Source organism: Microtus oregoni, unplaced genomic scaffold (assembly GCF_018167655.1).
Source record: "Microtus oregoni isolate MIOR12 unplaced genomic scaffold, Mior012 000027F_ref0000203, whole genome shotgun sequence".
Taxonomy (NCBI): domain Eukaryota; kingdom Metazoa; phylum Chordata; class Mammalia; order Rodentia; family Cricetidae; genus Microtus; species Microtus oregoni.
Window position 1 is genome coordinate 24,730,617 of NW_024543086.1, and position 19,387 is coordinate 24,750,003.

The window sequence follows — 19,387 nt, forward strand, 5'->3', positions numbered from 1 at the left end:
CACCCCTGGGATGGCCTTTGGAGAGGTCAGTCCCAAGATCCTGCCTCAGTGTCCCTCCTGAGAGAAATCTTCCCCCTCTGAGGGCCAGCTCTGCCCTGCAGAACTGGCCCATATCTTCCACTGGAATTGTTTCAGGAAACCTAGCAACCAGGCAAGGATTCTATCCAGTGGACCCTTGCTCAGAGAATAAAGAAGAAACCCCATCACTGGTTCAGAATAAATCTATATAAAATATGGCAACTATTCCTGATCGTGGTTTTACTATTGCGAGAATTTTCCGCCTGTGGGAATCAAGGACGAGTTAAGAGTCTTCATATTTTCTCTTAATTCACAGATCACATCCCTTATTTTATTGCATAAAGACTAACGAAATCTACTAATGAATAATTATTACTTCATAAGATAAAGGGGAGGGGGAAGATCCGCCTGCAAGAGTGGAATATTAATTTGACCAAGGAGGCCAGGCAAGAGGGGGAAATATAAAATAAAACTATTTCAATTTGCTCTCCACATCACGAACAGTAATCTCTTACAAGAAAGGGACTTTTGTCTACCCCGTGTATTTATAATTTGAGAAGAGCATCGGGTTCTAGGCTGGGAGAAGGCCCCTCGCCTTCACCTCGAGCTGGCATTTTAGTGTAACAGCTGCTGGATTCTCCGGTTAAGCCGCAGCGCTTGGGGCTGCCTGCCGGGGTAGGCTGATTCCAGGGAGAAAGCAGTGCCCCCCCCCCCAGCAGCGGGGGTTACCAGGGACCTCCTTCTCGCATTCCCACCCCCGCGCTGTACCCCAACCTCTGGCATGTCTATTACCCCCAAGCTTCTTACAAAAGGGGAATCCCTTTTCTTGTGTTTATTTGCCAACGAGTCAGGCAAACAAACCGCCGGCTGAAAATCTCCCGGACTCCTCAGGGTCCCAGCTGAGCAGTCTTGTTAATGGTCCAGCTCCTTTGATTGCTGGCGATGTGGGGCGCTCACTCCTTCGCTCTCCCTCTCCCTCCCCTCGGAGGATTTTAGCAGACAAAATTTGAATTTTGGCGAGTCCTTTATAAAAAAGAAAAAAAAAAAACGAAGAACCCTGCCCCTGGACCTTTTTGACAAATGAGAAGACTCCCAGCATCAGCACCAAGCGAGTGAGCGACAGCGAAGCTGTGAGTCAAAATCTCTCTCTCTCTCTCTCTCTCTCTCTCTCTCTCTCTCTCTCTCTTTCTCTCTCTCTTCCTTCGCTCCCCCATTACTCCCCCTCCCCCTTCCTCTCCTCTCCCCCTCCTTCTTTCTCCTCCTTCCCCTCCCTACTCCATCTCCCCCTCTCCCCTCTCTAGCGTTTCCATCGGGCTATCCTAACCCCTGTCTTTCATAGAAGTCGACTTTACCCATTCTTGTCACCTTTAAGGGGTGGCGGGGGTGGGGCAAGGGGCACCTTCCACTTTAAGAGCGCTCCAACAACAGGCCCCAATAAAGCCAAGGGGAGCCAACACTACTTCCCAGCCTCTCTTAGTGTCTTTAGTTGAAAGCTGATGAACGCTGGGTACTAGCAAACCCGAGGGCGAGGAGAGCCAGGGAGGAGGGACTCTCTTGGGGTGCGGTGGGGGGAGGGAGAAAGAGAGAGACGAAAGAGGAAGAGAGAGAGCAAGAGGGACAGCCACTGCTGTGTGAGTTAGATAATCAGCGAAAATTAAAAAGAAAAAAAAACTAGCGACTAGGCAAAAGGGTTTTTAAAAAAAGCAACGCAATTGTAGATTGTATGTGAGCATCTCCGCTCTTGCTCTGCGGGCACCCGAGAATCGCGATGCAGCATCCTCTGACGGGGGCCACCTGCGTGGCACTCCCCAACGTGGGCATGTGTCCCCAGCTCTCGTGTGCCTTGACTTTTATGTACTTACAGCAGGTAAGACGCGCGGCTCTTTCTCGGTGGCGGCAGATCCTTCTCAGCTTGGCCAGACTGGGTACCGCTTCAATGGGCTGCGCGTTGTGTGTTGGGGGGGGGGAGGGTTGGGGGTCTCGAGCACTGGGACGAGATGAGGTTGGGTGGGAGCCTCTGGTTTTCCGTCAGTCCAAGATGCTATTTTAATTCACCTGTCTGAATACTTTGTGAACACTGATTCCCATCCTCAGGGACCGGGAATTTGAAGATGAAAAACTGCCTTTTTCTTCTGAGCATGTTTTCTCATGTCAGAAGTCCCAGAGGTGAGGTGGGGGGTGGTCCCTAGGATGTTGAGAGAGTTTGGGGCTCTGTGAAGATATCCTGAAGCCTGTAGTTTTAATTCAGCTGTTTTAATGATTGGAACAAAGTGTGCCTGTACCGTGCAAGTGTGTGTGTGTGTGTGTGTGTGTGTGTGTGTGTGTGTGTGAGAGAGAGAGAGAGAGAGAGAGAGAGAGAGAGAGAGGAAATCTTTGTTAAGTTTGTCTGTGCTTTCTATCCATTCTACAAGACTCAGAAGATTGGGATTTTTGCAGTCTGACAGCACCCTACCCAATCTTCTTTGAAACTCTCCAGCACTGGGTGAGCATGGGCAGATACTGTTTTGACTGTCCTGAACATAGGGTGGTTTTGTTTGCTTATTTGGTTGTTTCTATACCCCAGGCCTGTCCACTCCCTTGACAATGAGTGGTCTTGCCCGGATGTCTCTTGGCTTCATTCCCACCCAGTCCAAATCTGTGAATTTTTGGATTTGGTTCTTGCTCTGAGTGTCTGCTCTGGGCCTCACTGGGTCTTCTCTGTCTTACTAGAAAGGCTTCTGCCTTATCTACTCCTCAGGGCTTTGGAAATGACCTAACACTGTCCTGTGGGGAGGCAGGCCAGCTGTGTCACGGGGCGGGGTCTGTGGCTGTGAGTTGGCAAGATTAGAGGGTTTTTGTCTGCGGGTGGGAATCCACGACCTGACTCCCTCTGTCCTGTCCTGTAAAGTTTCATTAGGGGTAATCCTTCTACCTACCTTTCCACAAATTCGTTTTAAGGATGTGGCTGACTACGTGTGTGTGTGTGTGTGTGTGTGTGTGTGTGTGTGTTAACGAAACTTCCTTTCCAAGAGTTGAAAGGAGGCCCTTGCCTCCAAGATGCCCCGTTCTGATTTGTGCTGCAGGAATATATGTTTTCATAAAGTGCGGGGGTTCTGGCTTGAAAATTTGGGTAATTTGTTATCAGCTTGGTTGCCAATTTTTTCTTCTGCGTATTTACTGTTGCTAGTCTTTTTTGAGAACAGCCCCTTTAAAAATATCTTGTGAATAAATTGATTTATACTTGTATTTGTTTTATTTTGTTTCCCGTTTAGTAAATCAGACCAGGAACTATCTCTTAGGAATGTATTGATAGTATTATTGATAATATATGATCCACCAGCTTCTACCATTTCTTTGCCTCGGCCGTGAATGTTTGTCAAGTACCTGTGTGTTTTACATAAGTTTCTCACCATGAGAATATCCCAGGGAGCATTTCTTCAGTTGTTAAGCCTCAACTGGATTGAAACAAATTATTAAAATATCTGTTTTTTTAAAATCCTATATTCATGTCTTTTTATTTTATTTGTGAATCGACTGGAATAATGTTATTCAAAACATAGAATGTTATAGGTGCTTAATACTTTCTCTCTTTCTGGCTCTTCCTTGTTTTAATTAATCTATTTTCTTCTTCACCATTAAACCGGTTTGCCCATTGAAGACCTTAGGAAGGAGGACAGTGCCTTTGAACAAGCATCTATCCTTGCTATGAAAGGATGGGTGTATCATGTGGCACCGAGGCTTTCCCAATGTGGAACACACCTGCTATGGAGAGGGAGCCTCCCAGGAAGTGCTGGCAGCCATAGCAAATATTTAGGGGTGACTGTATCAACAGCATGGTTCCCCAGGAAGGTAGACAGAGGATGGGCTGTGAGAGGAGATCTCAATGTGTTCTCCACTTGAATGAGTGTGACACGGGGTCAGAACAGGTGTGAGTGGCAGAAGGGTGTCTCTAACTGAGGTTTACTAAAATTCTGAAGGAAAAACGGGCATTTATTTTTGATTATCCTTTTCACAATCCGTGTTTTTAGCTGCCACCACTACTCTTACCAAAAATCCACTATCAGAAACCTGTGCCTTGGGGTCATCTCTTCTGGCCTTTTAATGCCACGATTCAAAGTCAAGGTCAGACAACTGGCTGATTTAGAGAGGAGACAGTCCCTTTAATCTCCACAAGCCACAGACCAGTACAGACTACATATCTTCTGCCGGGGTGGAACCACTATACTTTTTTTTTCTGCTGCTAATCTATAGCTAGTATTCCATAGCCATGCGTTTGATGAACAGAGAGCTAGTTCATACTTTCAAAGAATATTGATCAAATAGATGAACGAATCATGCTTCATTTATGATTAGCAATGCCTCCATTAGAAGCATTTAATTTTGTGTGTGGAAAAACGGCACATGTCAGAGACCACTGCCATCCTCATCATCAGTTTATAAAGGAACATAATTAAAACCCTCCTACTTTTGTGGAAACATTTCTCATCCTCTTTTTATTCGTGAACATGGTCTCATGTGTAAGGAACTCCTGGGTCTTCACTGAAATGTTTTATCTTAGAATGAAGTCTTACACAGGGACTTTCTCCTATTCAGCACTTGAGGAAAATGACTCAGTTATATGCTTTCACTGGCTTTGATATTAACATCCCATCCCTTCCTAAATACTCTCATATTTGTCCTTACGACGACTCATGAAAACAAAAACCAATTAGGATACCAGCCTTGGGAATATAAACTGAATGTTCAACAACGGAGCCCTTTTGCTGCAAATGGCTTATTTATTCAGACCAATGAAGTGGTGTCTTCGGTGTTTGCATTGTTTGAATTATTTTGTATCATTTGTTTACATTTTCTAATAACTTCTCTTTACATACATATTTTCCTGAAGTTTATGATTTGTTCTTTTTCTCTCTTTTCTCTTTGTCATTCTTCTCCTCCCTTTTCTAACATCCAAGCTATTGCTCTAGTTGGGAAAAGTGAGATGGGAGAAAGCTTGGTAGCCCTTTTGGCATTGGTAACCAATGATGTTATCACTTGCATGTATGCACATGTACACACACGCACACTTACAAACTGCCAGCACACTGTATGGGTTTAAGGCTATAGCCTACTTCTAGATAGAAGTGGTGACGTATTGCTGAGGAAGATGGCTGTCTCCTCATTGGTGAGGTGAAGTACATGCCTCAGACTTGGGTCTTGACACCCTGCAGTGGCTCTTTTTCGGTGACTCCTTTGATGGTGACATTGTCCCACAATTTGACTTCCAGCTTGTATATACTTCCAGTGAAAAATCTTTCTAGCGTTAGCTGCTAACTGGGTACTTGCTTAAACCTTCTTTCATTGAAGGACAATTCTGAATTCCAGTTTCAAATTTGGAGCTTATTAGCAATGATAGCAAAGGAGAATCTGTTTTGTTTGCTTGATAGAAAGTGGTATGTGCATGTTCGTGTACACACACACACACACATACACACACACACACACACACACACACACGTGCTACAAAATTCTCCTAAATCAAGGGAACAAATACCAAACACCCATTTCTCCATAAGGAATGCTGAGGACGCAAACAGCAGACACTAAGGTTTGTTTTCTGATGGACACTTCGTGCCCCAGACCTCCACAGATGTATTTTGCATGGATTTCTACCTCTGTGAAGCAAACCAGTAGCATATGAACTTACTACTCCTTGTTCCTACCCCACCCTCATTGTCTCCAGTTCTGTTCCATGAAGCTTTCTCATCTGTCAAGTGCTGTTCACTCCCAGTCTTTTAATCAGCCCAAATTTAACAATGAGTCAAATACTTAAAATCCACATTAAAGAGGGGAGGAAAAGGGGGCCTCTAAAGTGGCCCACGCCACTGTCAATATCCAAAGATGGGTCATTTTTCCCCACCTAATGGTGATGCATGAGCTTTGTTTTAAATAGTGAAGTGGTTTGTACAAAGGGTAATTCCTAGTAAATGAAGCCATTGCTCATGGTGGACACCTTCAGATCGAAAGCAATTGAACTGAAACCCGCACATCAGCCCTTTCTGTCTTTAATTAGAAAGTGCGGCTCAGTGTGGAAGCTCACTGGGGTAGAGGGCTAGCTCATGGAGGCCGGATGGTGGTGTTGTTGCAGGGGCTTGCGTCTCCGCACCATACGTGGCTGTAAATTAGGGACACATTAGGTAAGGCGTAACAATTATTGCTGCGTAGGAAAGTTCAGTTCTTGTCGCAGTCGCTGCCCCTGCATCTCATCTGATGATTTACGGAGGGGACAAATGACACTTTATCACATTCTTTCTTCTTGGCTTAATCCCATACTGATTTATTAGACAGGGCTGTGGATTGGGGGTAGTCAATAGTGCCAATAACGCAGAAAAGAATTAGGATAGATTATCTTCATGTCTGAATTGTTTAAAGCGATCTAAGTAGCTAGAATGAGCACATTCGTAGGCCTACCTAGCTGTTTGCCATGAGATGTCTGCCTGCCTCTGTCTTCAGATATTGTCTGCTATAATTTTTTAAATAAAACCCTGCTGGTTTTTCTGTTCTTTTCTAAAGACAGAGAGAAGGTATGTGTGTTGGAGCTGTTCTGAGAGGGTGAGGCCCAGCATCCAGTGGGCTGGGTGCTTCTTTGCCTTCCCCCCCACAGAGAGAAATGTGTCCCCAAATCAGCTGCATTCCTACCTGGGTTGGCCTCTTCGTTAAAGTCACTTAAAGCGACGTTCATTTGTGGAACCCATAAAGCATCCGTCTGTCCACAGACGGGCGTCTCCACTGCCATCACTCTCTGCCTGCCATTTCGTGGTAGGTTGTGTGTCAGAACATGAGAGCCAGCAGCTCTGCCTGAGCTGGGAATGGAGAAAGCCCAGTCATTAGTGCTCAAGCACCATCTGTTTTCCTTACAGCCAGCCCTTGAGTGATTGTCCGGCAGACGATGTGCTGAGGGGAGACGATGGTTTTTAGGGGTTTCTGATTCATTTCACCAAGCTCCCTGCCCCAAGAGAGAACATAATGCTTGTTTATTCATATTGGCTGCTAAGAAGCAGTGTAGTTTATCAGGCAAATCGTAGTCTTCTGGAAGAGAAAGGCATTGTGGCATGGTGAACAAAACCAGGTTTGCGCATTTGTGCCTAAGGGGGCTGCTGATGGGCATGGGGTATCACCCTGAGGAAGAAGCAGGTCTGGCAGACATGAGTGCAATTGTTCCATCTGCAGAGACTTCTTTAATGGACAGGGAGAGGTGTCCCAGGGTGCTGCGTAATTCAATTCAGAAAAGCATAGAGAGTTCCGTTCATCAATAAAGTTGCCTATTTCCAGAGCGGCTAGAGAAAGTCTTTCAGGACTGAGCGCTGGGCTGTGGCTGTCACCCTGATGCCACTTGCCGCTCCTGGCCCTATTGAGGAGGAGTCTGTGTCAAATAGGGTCAGCTCTTAAGCACAATAGCTTAGAAGGACCCTGACTCTTCTACCACGGTGAGTGCAAATCAACTGGGGAAATGAGCAGTGGTCACACAATCTGCCCTTACAAGAGGAAGCAATTGGAAGATGGATTACCAAAGAATCCCAAATTCAGGGTTCAAGTGCCTCTTAAGGTTAGGAAAGTGCAAAGGTCAGAATTCCCAGACCTCTGATATAGCCGGGAAGTGGGACTTTTACAGTTGCCTCTGTTTTTCCAGCATATCGGAACTGTGATTATTTGGCTGAGAAAGAGCCGAAGATGATTTCTGTCCTTCGCATGGGAATCTTCCCTTTGGAGTCCTCTACAGTTGATCTGCATTTCTTGTATTTAACAAGTGTTTGTCCATTTCCAGGGCGTTGTTTCTGAGCTTCACAGTGAGATAGATAGTTAAGGTCGTTCAGTCTTTTCCTAAATTTCACCCACAATGCCTCAGGGCTGATTACAGAGGGTGTAAGTGTTCAGTAAAGAGAGCTATAGATGAATATGTGGCACAACAGAACTATGAAACAAGCGGAGATGGTACTCACTGCCCTCTGCTATGTACAGGGTCAGGTACATATAGTCACTTGTTTGTGGGAAATTGTTTCCAAGTGTTGTTGCCATTTCAGTTTGTTAAGAAGTGTCGGCACTGTTATGGGGCTGAGGCTCCAGGAAAAGGTGGATGTGGCTAGGGATGAAGCCAGAAACTAGCTTCAGATTGGGAAGCATAAGGAAGGAGACCGAAAGGATGATGGCTAAGGCTCAGGGGAGTCTCTGCAGAGGTGATGATTCTTCGGAGCTGAGGCGCAAGGATCCTGGGCTTGGGAGGAGCTAAAGAAAGCAGTCTAGGGGTAGGAGAGAGGAAGAATGGAACTGGGGAAATAGATTAAGTGGTAAAATGTTTACCACGCAAGCATGAAGACCTGTGCTTAGCTAGCACCTGGTGGTGGTGGTAGTGGTGGTGATGGAGGGAGGTGGCAAGCAGGTTTGTTCGCCCATGTTTAAATATCACAGCCCAGGGGAGGCAGAGACGAGAGGACCCTTGGGTCTCTCCAGTCATTAGTTTAGCCATCCAGGCCAGTTTAAAGTCAGGAAAGACCAGATCTAAAAAAAATGCAAAGTGGGGACGGTGGCTGAGGAGTGGACCAAGTTGTTTTGGGGGCTGCATGCACACATATATGCATGCACCAGCAAGAACACACACACACACACACACACACACGCATGCACGCACACACACACACGCACACACACGCACGCACACACACGCACATACACGGAATTGTCTTCAGCTACAGAAGACACCATGGCAATCTTAGATACACGGAGATAGAAATGGGTCTCATCCAGGGTCCTCCAGTCTCTGAGGATAGGGGAAGGGAGGCGCCGTGTCCATCCTGTAGTCTCACTCTGGCTTGGATGGGGACATAGGGTGAAAAGGGGACCTATTAACATTCCAGAATTGTAGAATAGTGCATGCAAGGTGTGGACCCAGGACAGGGGCAGTAGGTAGGAGGAGAGTTTGATCAAACTCCTAGGGAATGGTATTTACCAAGAGGCCCCAAGGCTGTTTGGTGGCAACTCTGTAATCTTGTCCAGGGCCATGAGTAATGAGTGAGTCAATGGAATGACAGAAGGATGGCCGGCTCTCTCTCCACTTTAGCTACCCATCAGTTCCTTCCTCATTTCTACCAGCCTCCTCATTACCACAGCTGACACCTTTGCTAATTCTGAAGTTAACCTACATTTGAGTTGGCAAGGACCCTTGCCCAATCAGTAGCGATAGATAAGTTTTCCAGTACCCATAGAAATCAACAGTCACTTCTGGGTTTGCTTATTGATTCTAAGTTTGTAGAGTCCACACAGTGATGTATGCATGTATTTGCTCATTTATTGTGTCACTTGGGGTTACACTAGAGCCTACGACATGGTAAGTAAGTGCTTTACCCACTGACTTTATCTATCCTCCCATCTCTTTTCACCTTTTATTCTGAAACAAGGCTTTAGTAAGTCACCCAGGCTATCCTTCACCTTTCCTTTCTTCTACCTCCATCACCCTCATTGCTGGAATGACGGGCCTGAGCCACCACTACACTCTTCTCATTCTGTGTTTATTGAACTCCCAAAGAGTGCCAGATGCCCCTTAGTAGGCAAGGGCCAGGGCTCCCCCATCCCTGGAACAGCATCATTTGCCTGTGCATCTTCAATGCTGCATTTAGACACAGATCAGCTTAGCCCATTGCGTGTGTTAGGAATCTTGTTCCATTCCCGGGCAGAAATGGTTCCATTTTTCCTTCTTTTTCCTTCCTGATCCAATGTGCAAAGAACAAGACTATATAATTAACCTACAACTTTCTACACAGCACCTCTCCTTCCCTCTACCCAGATCGTAGCCCACAGCAAAGGAAAGATATCCTGTATTTTATATATAGAGTATACAGAGGGTTCTGCAGCAGTGGGCTGGTCAGAAGGCTGCTACCGTGGTCCTTAGGGCTCATCAAATTCTGTTTGCCATGCAGTTGCACCCAGTTTTAATCTTTTCCTCTGCGTTGTTTCAGCACACACAGACTAGTAAGTAGTGAGGGAATGCCAAGTGTGTGTTCTCAGGGACTTAATGACTATTTTCCTTTTTCTTCTGTGGCTATGGAATGAAGTATGGTAGCTTTAGGATCTAAGGGCTTCAGATTTCCCCGGACTCAGGAGTGAAATGCAAGGAGGGCTTGGCTTTAATGAGTCTTTTCTTTCCTCGGTGACAGATGTTTGCCTGGGTCTCACCTGGAGAACTGGATTTTTCTTATTGGAAATAGCAGCATGCATCTGTGTGCTCCTTCCAGAAGAATTGCTTTTTATGCCTGGGTTGGGTAGTGCTTAGCTCTCGGGAGAGGATTTGAGCTGAGAGATGACGCCCCTCTCCTGGAATGCTCCGGGAGCAATGAGTAGCAACTGTGGGATCTTAGGCAGGGAGAGAGTCCTTCCGGTTCATATTCAAAAGCTGGTCTTCCCTTAGAAACCTGCAAGCCGACTTTCCCTGCAAAATGTGGTTTGTGAAAAGCAGGTGTCTCTTGCGCTCGTCTATAGAGCAGAAATCAAGCTCTGAGGCTTAATCCCAACTCCGTTATTCATGAGCTGATCTGACTGAATCGAGCAACGCACTTAACTTGATTTGGACCTTAATTGCTTCTTCGGAAAAAATCGAGACAAGAATGGTCATTTTATATTGTTCTTCGTGAGATGAAGCAGGGTACTGCTCGGGCTTGAGATGCAGCACAAAGCAGGTAGGTGCCCAAGATACTAAAGAAAAAGATCCTAACATTGATGTTAAAGAGATGTCTCAATGTGTTAAGGTAACACAGGGCCTGCTCCTGGAAGCTGCCCACTTCTCCTGAAAGGAAATACTTATGCGCCCATGGTCTGCTGAGGTTACAGGTACCAGGAATCTGGGGTCATATCCTGGCTGCTCAGTTCTCTGCTCCCCCTTCCTCCTCTGGATCTTTGCTGCTGGTGGTGGTGGTGGTGGCGGCGGCTGTGGCATGGCTGTGTAGCTCAATTGTTGCTCCATGGCATGAAGAGGAGAAGTACCAATCATCTTGCTCTTGTCAGTAGCAAAATTATTTACTTTCAAAAGCTGTCAGAATCATACTGCAGGGGCTTCATTTATTTCTATTCAGAATGGCATTGTGCCCTGGTGCAGGAGATTCTGGACATGGTGATGCAGAATCCAATAGACTTCAACATGGTGAGCAGTTGCTCAAAAGTGGACAATTCAGAGGAGTCTTGGTGCAGTAAGGGCGCCTCTGTCCCTGACTTGGAGGCCAAAACAAACACTAGGATTGATAAAGCACATGGGTCCAGATTCAGTGTGGTGGGACAGGACAGAGCCCCTGCTGTCCGATCATTTGTTCCTTTGATTCTGGGAACATAGAGCAAGGTGTAAGGGACTTCAACTGGGTCACTCCCCTAGTCTCTGGAAACACAAAAGCACCTCCTACAAACAGCTTGTGCTGGCTTCCCCATCCACTGCCTTTGCTTACATGGGCTGACAGGCTCGCTCATCCAGATAATCTTTCAAAAGCTATGCATTTTTTTTTCCTTTTTTGCTTTCTTCTCTTTTTCCCCCTTCAACACCTTCCTCTCTAAGGATTCCAAGGAGCTGCCAAAGCAGGAAGGGAATGAATGGAGTCTTTGCCTGCTGATGCAATTTCAGTTCCTTCCACTAGGGGTCTCTGTGTCAAACTCCAGATTCCTTGCACTTTCTTTTTCTTCTCTTTTTTTTTTTCTTCCCCACTTTCTTCTCTTTTGTTTGAGCTTAGGAAAGGAAGCTCTTTTTGTAAACAGGAAGAGCTACTGTGAGTTCATTGAGGGGACCAGAGGATTTTGCTATCCTCAGCACCATGATGGCAATGACATAATTAAAATAGTGACATAATCAATAACGTTTATGGAGTCTTGGGTGGCAAGAACATGACTCAGCAAATTTACATGGATTTTCTCTTTTAATCTCACACATAGGCCTCCAGGGAGTCAGTATATTTACTTCTTTTTCTTGTTCCTTGTTTTCATTTGAGGCAGGGTCTTGCTGTATAGTTCATCCTGGTCTCTAACTCATAGCAATTCTCCTGCCTCAGCTTTCCTCATGCTGGGATTGTAGTTGTGTGTAACAGCAAGTCCTGCCCAGGTTTCACCTACCCATCTAACTATTTTCTCCCTCCCTTCGTTCTTTAACACAGAGAACAAAAAACATAGGTGTGAGAGGTGATATGTAAAGCCACGGAGTTTTTCCAGACCCCACACTGAAAGACACTACTATTCAGTGACCACTTGTCACTGAGGAGGGGCTGGAAGGGAGAAACAAAAATATTTAGGAAATTAAAGTGGTGTTTTAAGTCCTCTATCCAAGAAGATGAGTTTTGCATAGATGGAATCCTGAGTCTGTCTGCCTCCCCCTGCTGTGGAAGCTTCTGGTAGAACTTGATTTAAGAGGTCTAAGCCAGGCTGTCTGTCCACTGTCAAGAGTGTTCCTCGGCTTTGCTTTAATCCTCAGAAAGGGGATGATCTGAACATCCTTCCTCCTTGAAGCAGATAGTTATGGAGAAGATCTCAGTCAACAACCCAGGCTGACTTCACACTCATTTTAAAGCATAGATGATGTGGCATGACCTCAAATTCATGGCAGTCCTCCTGCCTCAGCCTTATGAGTACTGGGATTACAGGCACGAGACAGCTGGTCTTATCTTAAATCATTAGGGCTATGGGTTTGTTCGTTAGGGCACTTAGTAGGCCTTGAGTCTGGGTTGCAGAGGATTCAAAGAGAAAGTGTGGGGCTAGAAGGCAGTGTCCACAGACAGTGATAGAGTGTGTTTCTGCAAAGCCAATTCCAGCCTCCAAAGCTCCGCCTTGAACCAAAGCTCTTCTACTAACCGGAAACGCAGTCCCTGCCTGGCTCCGTCTGTATTAATGATTTATAAAGCCACACCGCTCCTTTTGTTCACGAGCAGGGCCTTGTCCTGTTCATAAAGGCATTTCTGGGAGTGGGGTCCTGGGTGGCCATGTTGCTAGCTCAATGCTGTGAAGGCTGCTTCATAAATCAAAAGAGCCTGGTACTTTGCTGCTTCCGAGCTCTGAGATAGCGTGCGTGTGTGCGCAGTGTGATTGCATGTGTACGTGCACCAGTGTGTGCTTGAATCAGATTCACTTAGGGATGGCTACTTTGCCTTTCCATAAAGAATGAATGAAGGAGAGGATGCAATTGGGCTTAGGTGCTTCAGGGTCAAGGGGTTGGGTTTCCTGGCAGCTTCCTGGCCCCATTTGTTTCTCATTTGATGCTTATGTTTTTCGGTGCTGGCCATGAAAATGGGCTAATGCAACCTTATTAGCATAAAGAGATGCAAACCCCATTAGAATCCCCTTCCTCTTCAATCATCAAAACCTGCAGAGGCAGGAAGCGAGCCGACTGAAGGCTAGCACCACTCCTTCACTGCGAGCCAACACCAGTTTCCTGTGCTCTTTAAACAATGGCGATTGGGGCATTTTTAAGAATTACTACAATTTCATTGACTCACCAGAAAGGAGTTCTATCTTGTTTTGAACACGAGTGGGAGTGTTTATTATGCGGGCCTGGAATGCTGGATCTGGGAAGCTTCCTAAAGGAAGCTGTAGAGCTGCGGAACACTTGGGTTTTAAGCTTAGAGGCTGTTTGTCTTGCTTGTAGGTGTCAGAAAGAGATGTTGTGACCGTGTGGTTCATTTGGAGTTGTGAATTCTTTCATGCTATGCTCAGAGAGCCGCTCTATGGTTTAGTCTGCCTCTTGGTTTGTTTTCACTCTGGACTCTGCATTTTAAATTCTATTATGTGTTCCGGTTTATATGTGCAGGGTTTTTCTCCTCCTGTAGAACCAAGAACTGACAACCAAGATAGGACTGAGTAGGAGCTGGAAGGGAGAAACAAAAATATTTAGGAAATTAAAGTGGTGTTTTAAGTGCTCTATCCAAGAAGATGAGTTTTGCAAAGATGGAATCCTGAATTTCAAAATGCTGTTAACAAGAAGAACACAAGTATGTCAAGCTTTTAAGAAATAAGCATGAAAGCTGAGCAGACCCCCCCCCCCCAAAATAAAAACAAATACACACACCAATGCTGACGATCCACTCTGCCTCCCACTCTGAAAAGGCCTGGAATCTCCTCGATAAATAGACAAATTTGAGTGCTAACTGGTACCTACCAACATTTATGCCTATGCAAAAATTACTGCTTTTTTTTTCTTTTGAAACAATCTCATATGCCAGTCAGCAGTCATGAAATTGAGACAGATTCATTCGTTGAGAAAGACTGACTTTTACCACACTGTCTTTCCGAAAAGCGGAGGGCAGGATGCATGTGGATTTACAAAAGGAAAGAAAAGATTTTGCCATGTTTCCTCAGGACCGGAAATAGGATTCAGCATTTCAGACTGAGAAAGCAGGTGCCCAGAAAGGGACACCGATGGTCCTATTGTGCACATCTCTGTGTCTGTGTTTGTCCTCTATTCTCGGAACCCGCCAGTGCCTCGTTGTCTTTAATTATGTCTACGAGGCACAAGACGGCAGCCAACATCTGCTCCTTTGTTTACTTGGCTAACATATAGCTTTGATGGCTTATTAAACAATCTATTTTTCAAACCCAAAACAGAGAAACCAGCCGAACCCATATTATGGCATTCTGTAAAGACCCATTATGCAATTAGCACTTGGGATTTGTGCAAAGCTGGTGATTCACCCAAATAAACATCCCTCTGTTCTGATAGCTTTTGATGGCATCATGGAAAATATCAATTTAAAAAAAAAGAACATAAAAATCCAACTGCATTTCCTCCCTCATCATGCTACAAAGAAGATGATGTGTAGATGGGAGAAGCATATTCTTTAGTTCTTATAGCATATGCTGTGTGTGTGTATGTGTGTGTGGTGTATGTGTATGAGTGTGTATGTGTAACTTTCTCAGATCATGTCTTTTAATGCAAGGCAGTCGTTACAATGGAGCACACGACAAAGGTGTGTGACTTTGGAAGACAGGCTTCTGGGAGTTTCTAGGGAGCTTTGAGAGAGAAGAAATCTGATTTTAACCCTTGGTGGCATGTTCCTAGCACAACATGATCTAGTAATAAAAACTATCTAGACAGGTGTTGCAGAGCGTGTGAGGTCCATACAACTAAACCACTTCAGAAACAGCTGCTGGCTCACTGCGTAGAAGGGCTTGCTGCCAAGACTGAGCCCCTGAGTTCGATCCCCAGTACCCACAAGGTGGAAGGAGATGGCAGCTGCTTCAAATCATCCTCTGACCAACCCTTTCCCTACCATACAGAGAAGGGGGAGGAGAAAGAGAAGAGAGAGTGAAATGAATATAAAAAAATAAGTAAATGAATCACGTCAAACCTCACCCTTTCATTTAGGTCAGAGGTCAGTAATTTACTCATCCCTCATTCATTCATGCACAGTACATTTATTTAGACTCCTACCTGACTCAGAAATTAGTCATGGAGGATGCACAGGGAGGAAAAACAACTTTTGATATCTTTTTCCTGTGGAGGTTGTGGGCTCACAAGGGAGAGACAAAACCTAGGTAGTTAAAGAGGCAAGTCCCTGCCATATGATGCAAGGTGGGCTTAGCCAGGGCTACAGTCCCCCTGGTGGAAGCAGAGGTGGAATCCGGGGATGATGAGGAAGAAGTGGCGTAGATGATGAGATGGAAGAGGGAAGAGAAACAAAGGTTAGGGAGGAGCAGGACTTTCTTTCTCAGGCACGCCTCATATGGGACAGCCGTCCTGTGCCTGTGTGGAGTTAATCCCTGTGAGGGACAGAGATGGGAGAGGCAGAAAGGGACTCAGAGTGAAGATCCAGTCGGAAGGGTTACTGTGAGGATTGGATGCTTCCGAAGAAGGACACAAGGAGACACTGCACAGAGTCAGTGAGGGGGAAAGGCAACAAGTTGGAGGTGAATGACACAGGCACCAGGTCTCCGTGAGCTAGAGGTTGTCCAGAGCAGGAATGCAGAACAGGAATTAGATGGGACTGCAGCAGTGGAAGCTGCCAACAGCAGGCTTGAGGCTCTGAGCATCTAGGACCTGACCTTGGGAGGCTGGGGCAGCAGGAGAGTAGCTAAATTGGACCTCACTGGCAGGCCCATATCAGTATATCTTGGGGTAGTATTCTCTGGGTTACTGAGGACCTCAGCAGTTTCTTCATACCTTGCTGGGTAGCAGCGTAACCATCCACAGGGACCCCAACTTGCCAAGTCAGTTGCTCCCATCCGAGTGCCAGATCTTTAACGTGGAAACCGCCTTCATTAAATGCTCAGTGGACAAGCCCCTACCCCATATGTACCAAGGGATCACGGGGATGAAATGTGTTCAAAGCATCATCAGATGGCCCAGCCTTGGATCCTAAACATATCATGAATCTTCGAGACTGAGGACTAGTTGTTTGGGCATAATTATGAACCATTCTACGACTTAGTTTCCTCATTTGGAGAACAGACCCGATGACAGGGTAAAGGCCATAGCATTGTCAGGACGTAGCCAGCATGAATCTCTATAAATGTCTCCACTCTACTCTTATTGGTGGTAGTAAAGAGGGAGGTGTTAGTGAGAAACTTCAGTGTCTGCGATTCTACAGAAATGAAGGTCATGGTGGTGACGATGGAGAGAGACATAAAGATGCTGGCTGTACACTACATAGCAGGTGACAATGGAAATGGGCATGGTGCTAGAGAATGTGATGGTGAGGTGAAGATGGTAGTGGTGATGTTCGAAGGAACCACTTGTTGGAGAACATGCTGGTGGTCCAGTGGAAACACAGTCCATCACTATCAGAATGACTCTGGATGATACATGGGAAGCTAATGATGGAGACCGTGGTTGAGAGGCTTGTGGTAAGGGTAAGGTGGTGATGGTGGCTATGATGTCATAGCAGGTGATATTGGAGATAGTGGACATTTTGCTAGTAGATGACATCAAAGGTCATAGTGATAGTGAAATGATGTCTTCTTGGTAGGAGTATGAAATTAGGATCAAGATGCTTGTGGTAGTAACGGTGGCTACAGGAGAGGGACAGGTGTTGCTGTAGGCAACAGTAATGAATAGGTGAGCACAGGGATGCTACAACACAGTAGAAGGGGTTCACCCATAAGCCCCTGGGTGCCATTTTCCCTTTAGCACATGTTTCTCATCTGTAAACAGGAACTGGGTGCTTATGCCCAGTCACTGTGAGGATGCACTTAGTTCATATTTGCAAAACAAGTCCGAATACTTGCTGCTCTCCACAAACCCATGAGCACAGTGCGTGTTGGTTAAACAAAGTGCTGCTGGCACATAGTACAGCCTCAAAGGCAGAAAAGACACCTCGTGGCTTCCATCAGCTTCTCCTCTTTTCATCCTGCTTTTCAGAGCAGGCAGGAAGAGCCACCTGCCTCTGCCCTCCACCAGTCCCACCTCCGTTTCCTCTGTGTTCTGTGCAGAACAGGTGTGTACGCTCCAGAGCTCTGGCAGAGTTTAACATGAAAAAAGCTCCGAGTCATTATAAAAATAACACCAAGGCTGCTCCACAAGGCAGACAGATGAGCACACTGCTAGCCAGCAAGATAAAAAGATCCAGCAAATGTTGGGTCCCGGTAGGAGGAGATAGACATATGGAGACCACTATACTCAAAACTGGACAATAGGCTGGCCATTCCAGAGCAAGGTCTTCCTTCCTTCCTTCCTTCCTTCCTTCCTCCCTTCCTTCCTTTTTTCCTTCCTTCCTTCCTTCCTTCCTTCCTTCCTTCTTCCCCCTTTTTTCTCTTTCCTCCTTTCTTTCTGTTTTTTTTTCCATCCTAATTTTAAATTCTTTAGTTCCTTTTTAGCCCTTTGTTCTATTTTGGTCCTAAAAGTACATTCTTCTTTGAGGCCAGCTATGGAATCTCCAGGGAGGTAAGATCTATGTGATAATCCTGGAACAAATGTCTGCCTTTTGGAATCTGTGAATTCCCAGCTTCACCTCCAAGCCATTAGTTGAGGGAGATGAAGGAGGTCTATCCTGGAATGCTGACATGTTGTGTTCAGGCCTGTGATGTCTGGGTATGCAGAACCATTGGTACCTATGCCAGCTTGTGCATTTCCCAGTGTCGGTAGAAGGGACAGGCAATCCTCCATGCCAGGCATGATTTGAAAAGATTTGGGCAGAGGGGAGTCTGTTTCCTTATAGTGTTTCTATGCCTGGGGACAAATAGAGCAGAGATTGTGCCATCTGCTTGACGTAGCTCCAAAACGCTGGCACTTCTCTGGAAGGATATTTTGGAATTCTCCTTCACTGCCCACAGAGGCTTTCTGTGGATTTAGAGGTTTAAGGGTGATGCTTATTTGTTATGGGGACACCTGAATGGGGAGGATCCCTTTTTCTAGCAAAACTATCACACATCTTCAGAGTGTAAGGTGCCCAAAAGAAGGGAGGGACAACTGGGAATTAGACAGTATGGCCTTGATGAAAAGTGTTGTCATTTGTGTAGCCCTGAGGGAAATAACTGGAATTCCAAAGCTCTCATCTGTAGGATGGGGCCCCTCTGAGGACTGATGAGGTCATGGAATTGTCATAAAGATCGAGCCAAAGTCTCGCAGTGATGAGAATTGTATTCAGTGCATAAGGAATTCTATTTAAGTATTTGAGCCAGATGTGTGGGTGACTCAGGTCTAGACCCCAAGTGCTCAGTTGGAGGAAGCAGAATAATTCTGAGTTCAGTACCAGCTTGGACTATATAACAAAGAACCATCACAAAAGAGGAGCAAAGTTTGCTTTCTACAAATAAGCAAGGGCTAGAGCGATGGCTCAGTGTGTAAGGTGCTTGAGAACCAGAGTGAGATCCCTGCAGCACACCTTAAGGAACCAGGTATGGTGGTGCATGCTTGTAATCGTAGATCCGCGAAGGTGGAGATGCACAGATCCCTGAGGTTGCCGGCCAGCAGCCTAGCCTGGTCAAGAGAATGTCGGGCTGCTGAGAGTCTGTCTCCCAAACAAGGTAGCGGGTGCCTAAGGAAGGACGGTCAAGGTTGACCTTTGACATTTGCACACTACACGCATATATACACCTACATACACAACTGTACACATATAGATAAATGATAGATACAGCAAAAATAAATGATAAATGATAAAAAATAGGGTAGGATAAGTAAGTATGTAGGCAGATAGATAAGGTAGATAGATAGATAGATATATAGATAGATAGATAGTAGGTAGATAGGTAGATAGATAGATAGATAGATAAGCTAAAGGCCTAACTTCCCTTTTTTACATGTATAAGTAGGTATTTCATATTCTCTAGCTATTTTTAGGATATTCTGAAATGTGTTAGATGTGAGAGCAGGAGTCCAAGACAAATCAAAGTAAGCAAAAATTAGGCCTTGTTGACTCAGGAAAGATTATAACGTGAGCAGTCACATAAATGTCTGATATTC

General features: G+C 45.6%; 1 protein-coding gene across 24 annotated transcripts in view; it reads left to right on the top strand.

The window, feature by feature from the left end:
• The window catches only part of Rbfox1 (RNA binding fox-1 homolog 1), a 2,144,901-nt gene that overhangs the window by 1,779,058 nt on the left and 346,456 nt on the right, over positions 1-19,387 (top strand). The window contains exon 1 of one of the 24 annotated variants that reach the window (XM_041676169.1): positions 1,579-1,885. The exons of 21 other annotated variants lie outside the window; for them this stretch is intronic. In XM_041676169.1, coding sequence (XP_041532103.1) covers positions 1,787-1,885 — 99 coding nt within the window. In that variant the 5' untranslated portion in view covers positions 1,579-1,786. Of the gene's footprint in view, positions 1-1,578; positions 1,886-19,387 lie in introns of those variants that run through there. 2 more of the 24 variants (XM_041676162.1, XM_041676171.1) reach the window with 2 other exon arrangements.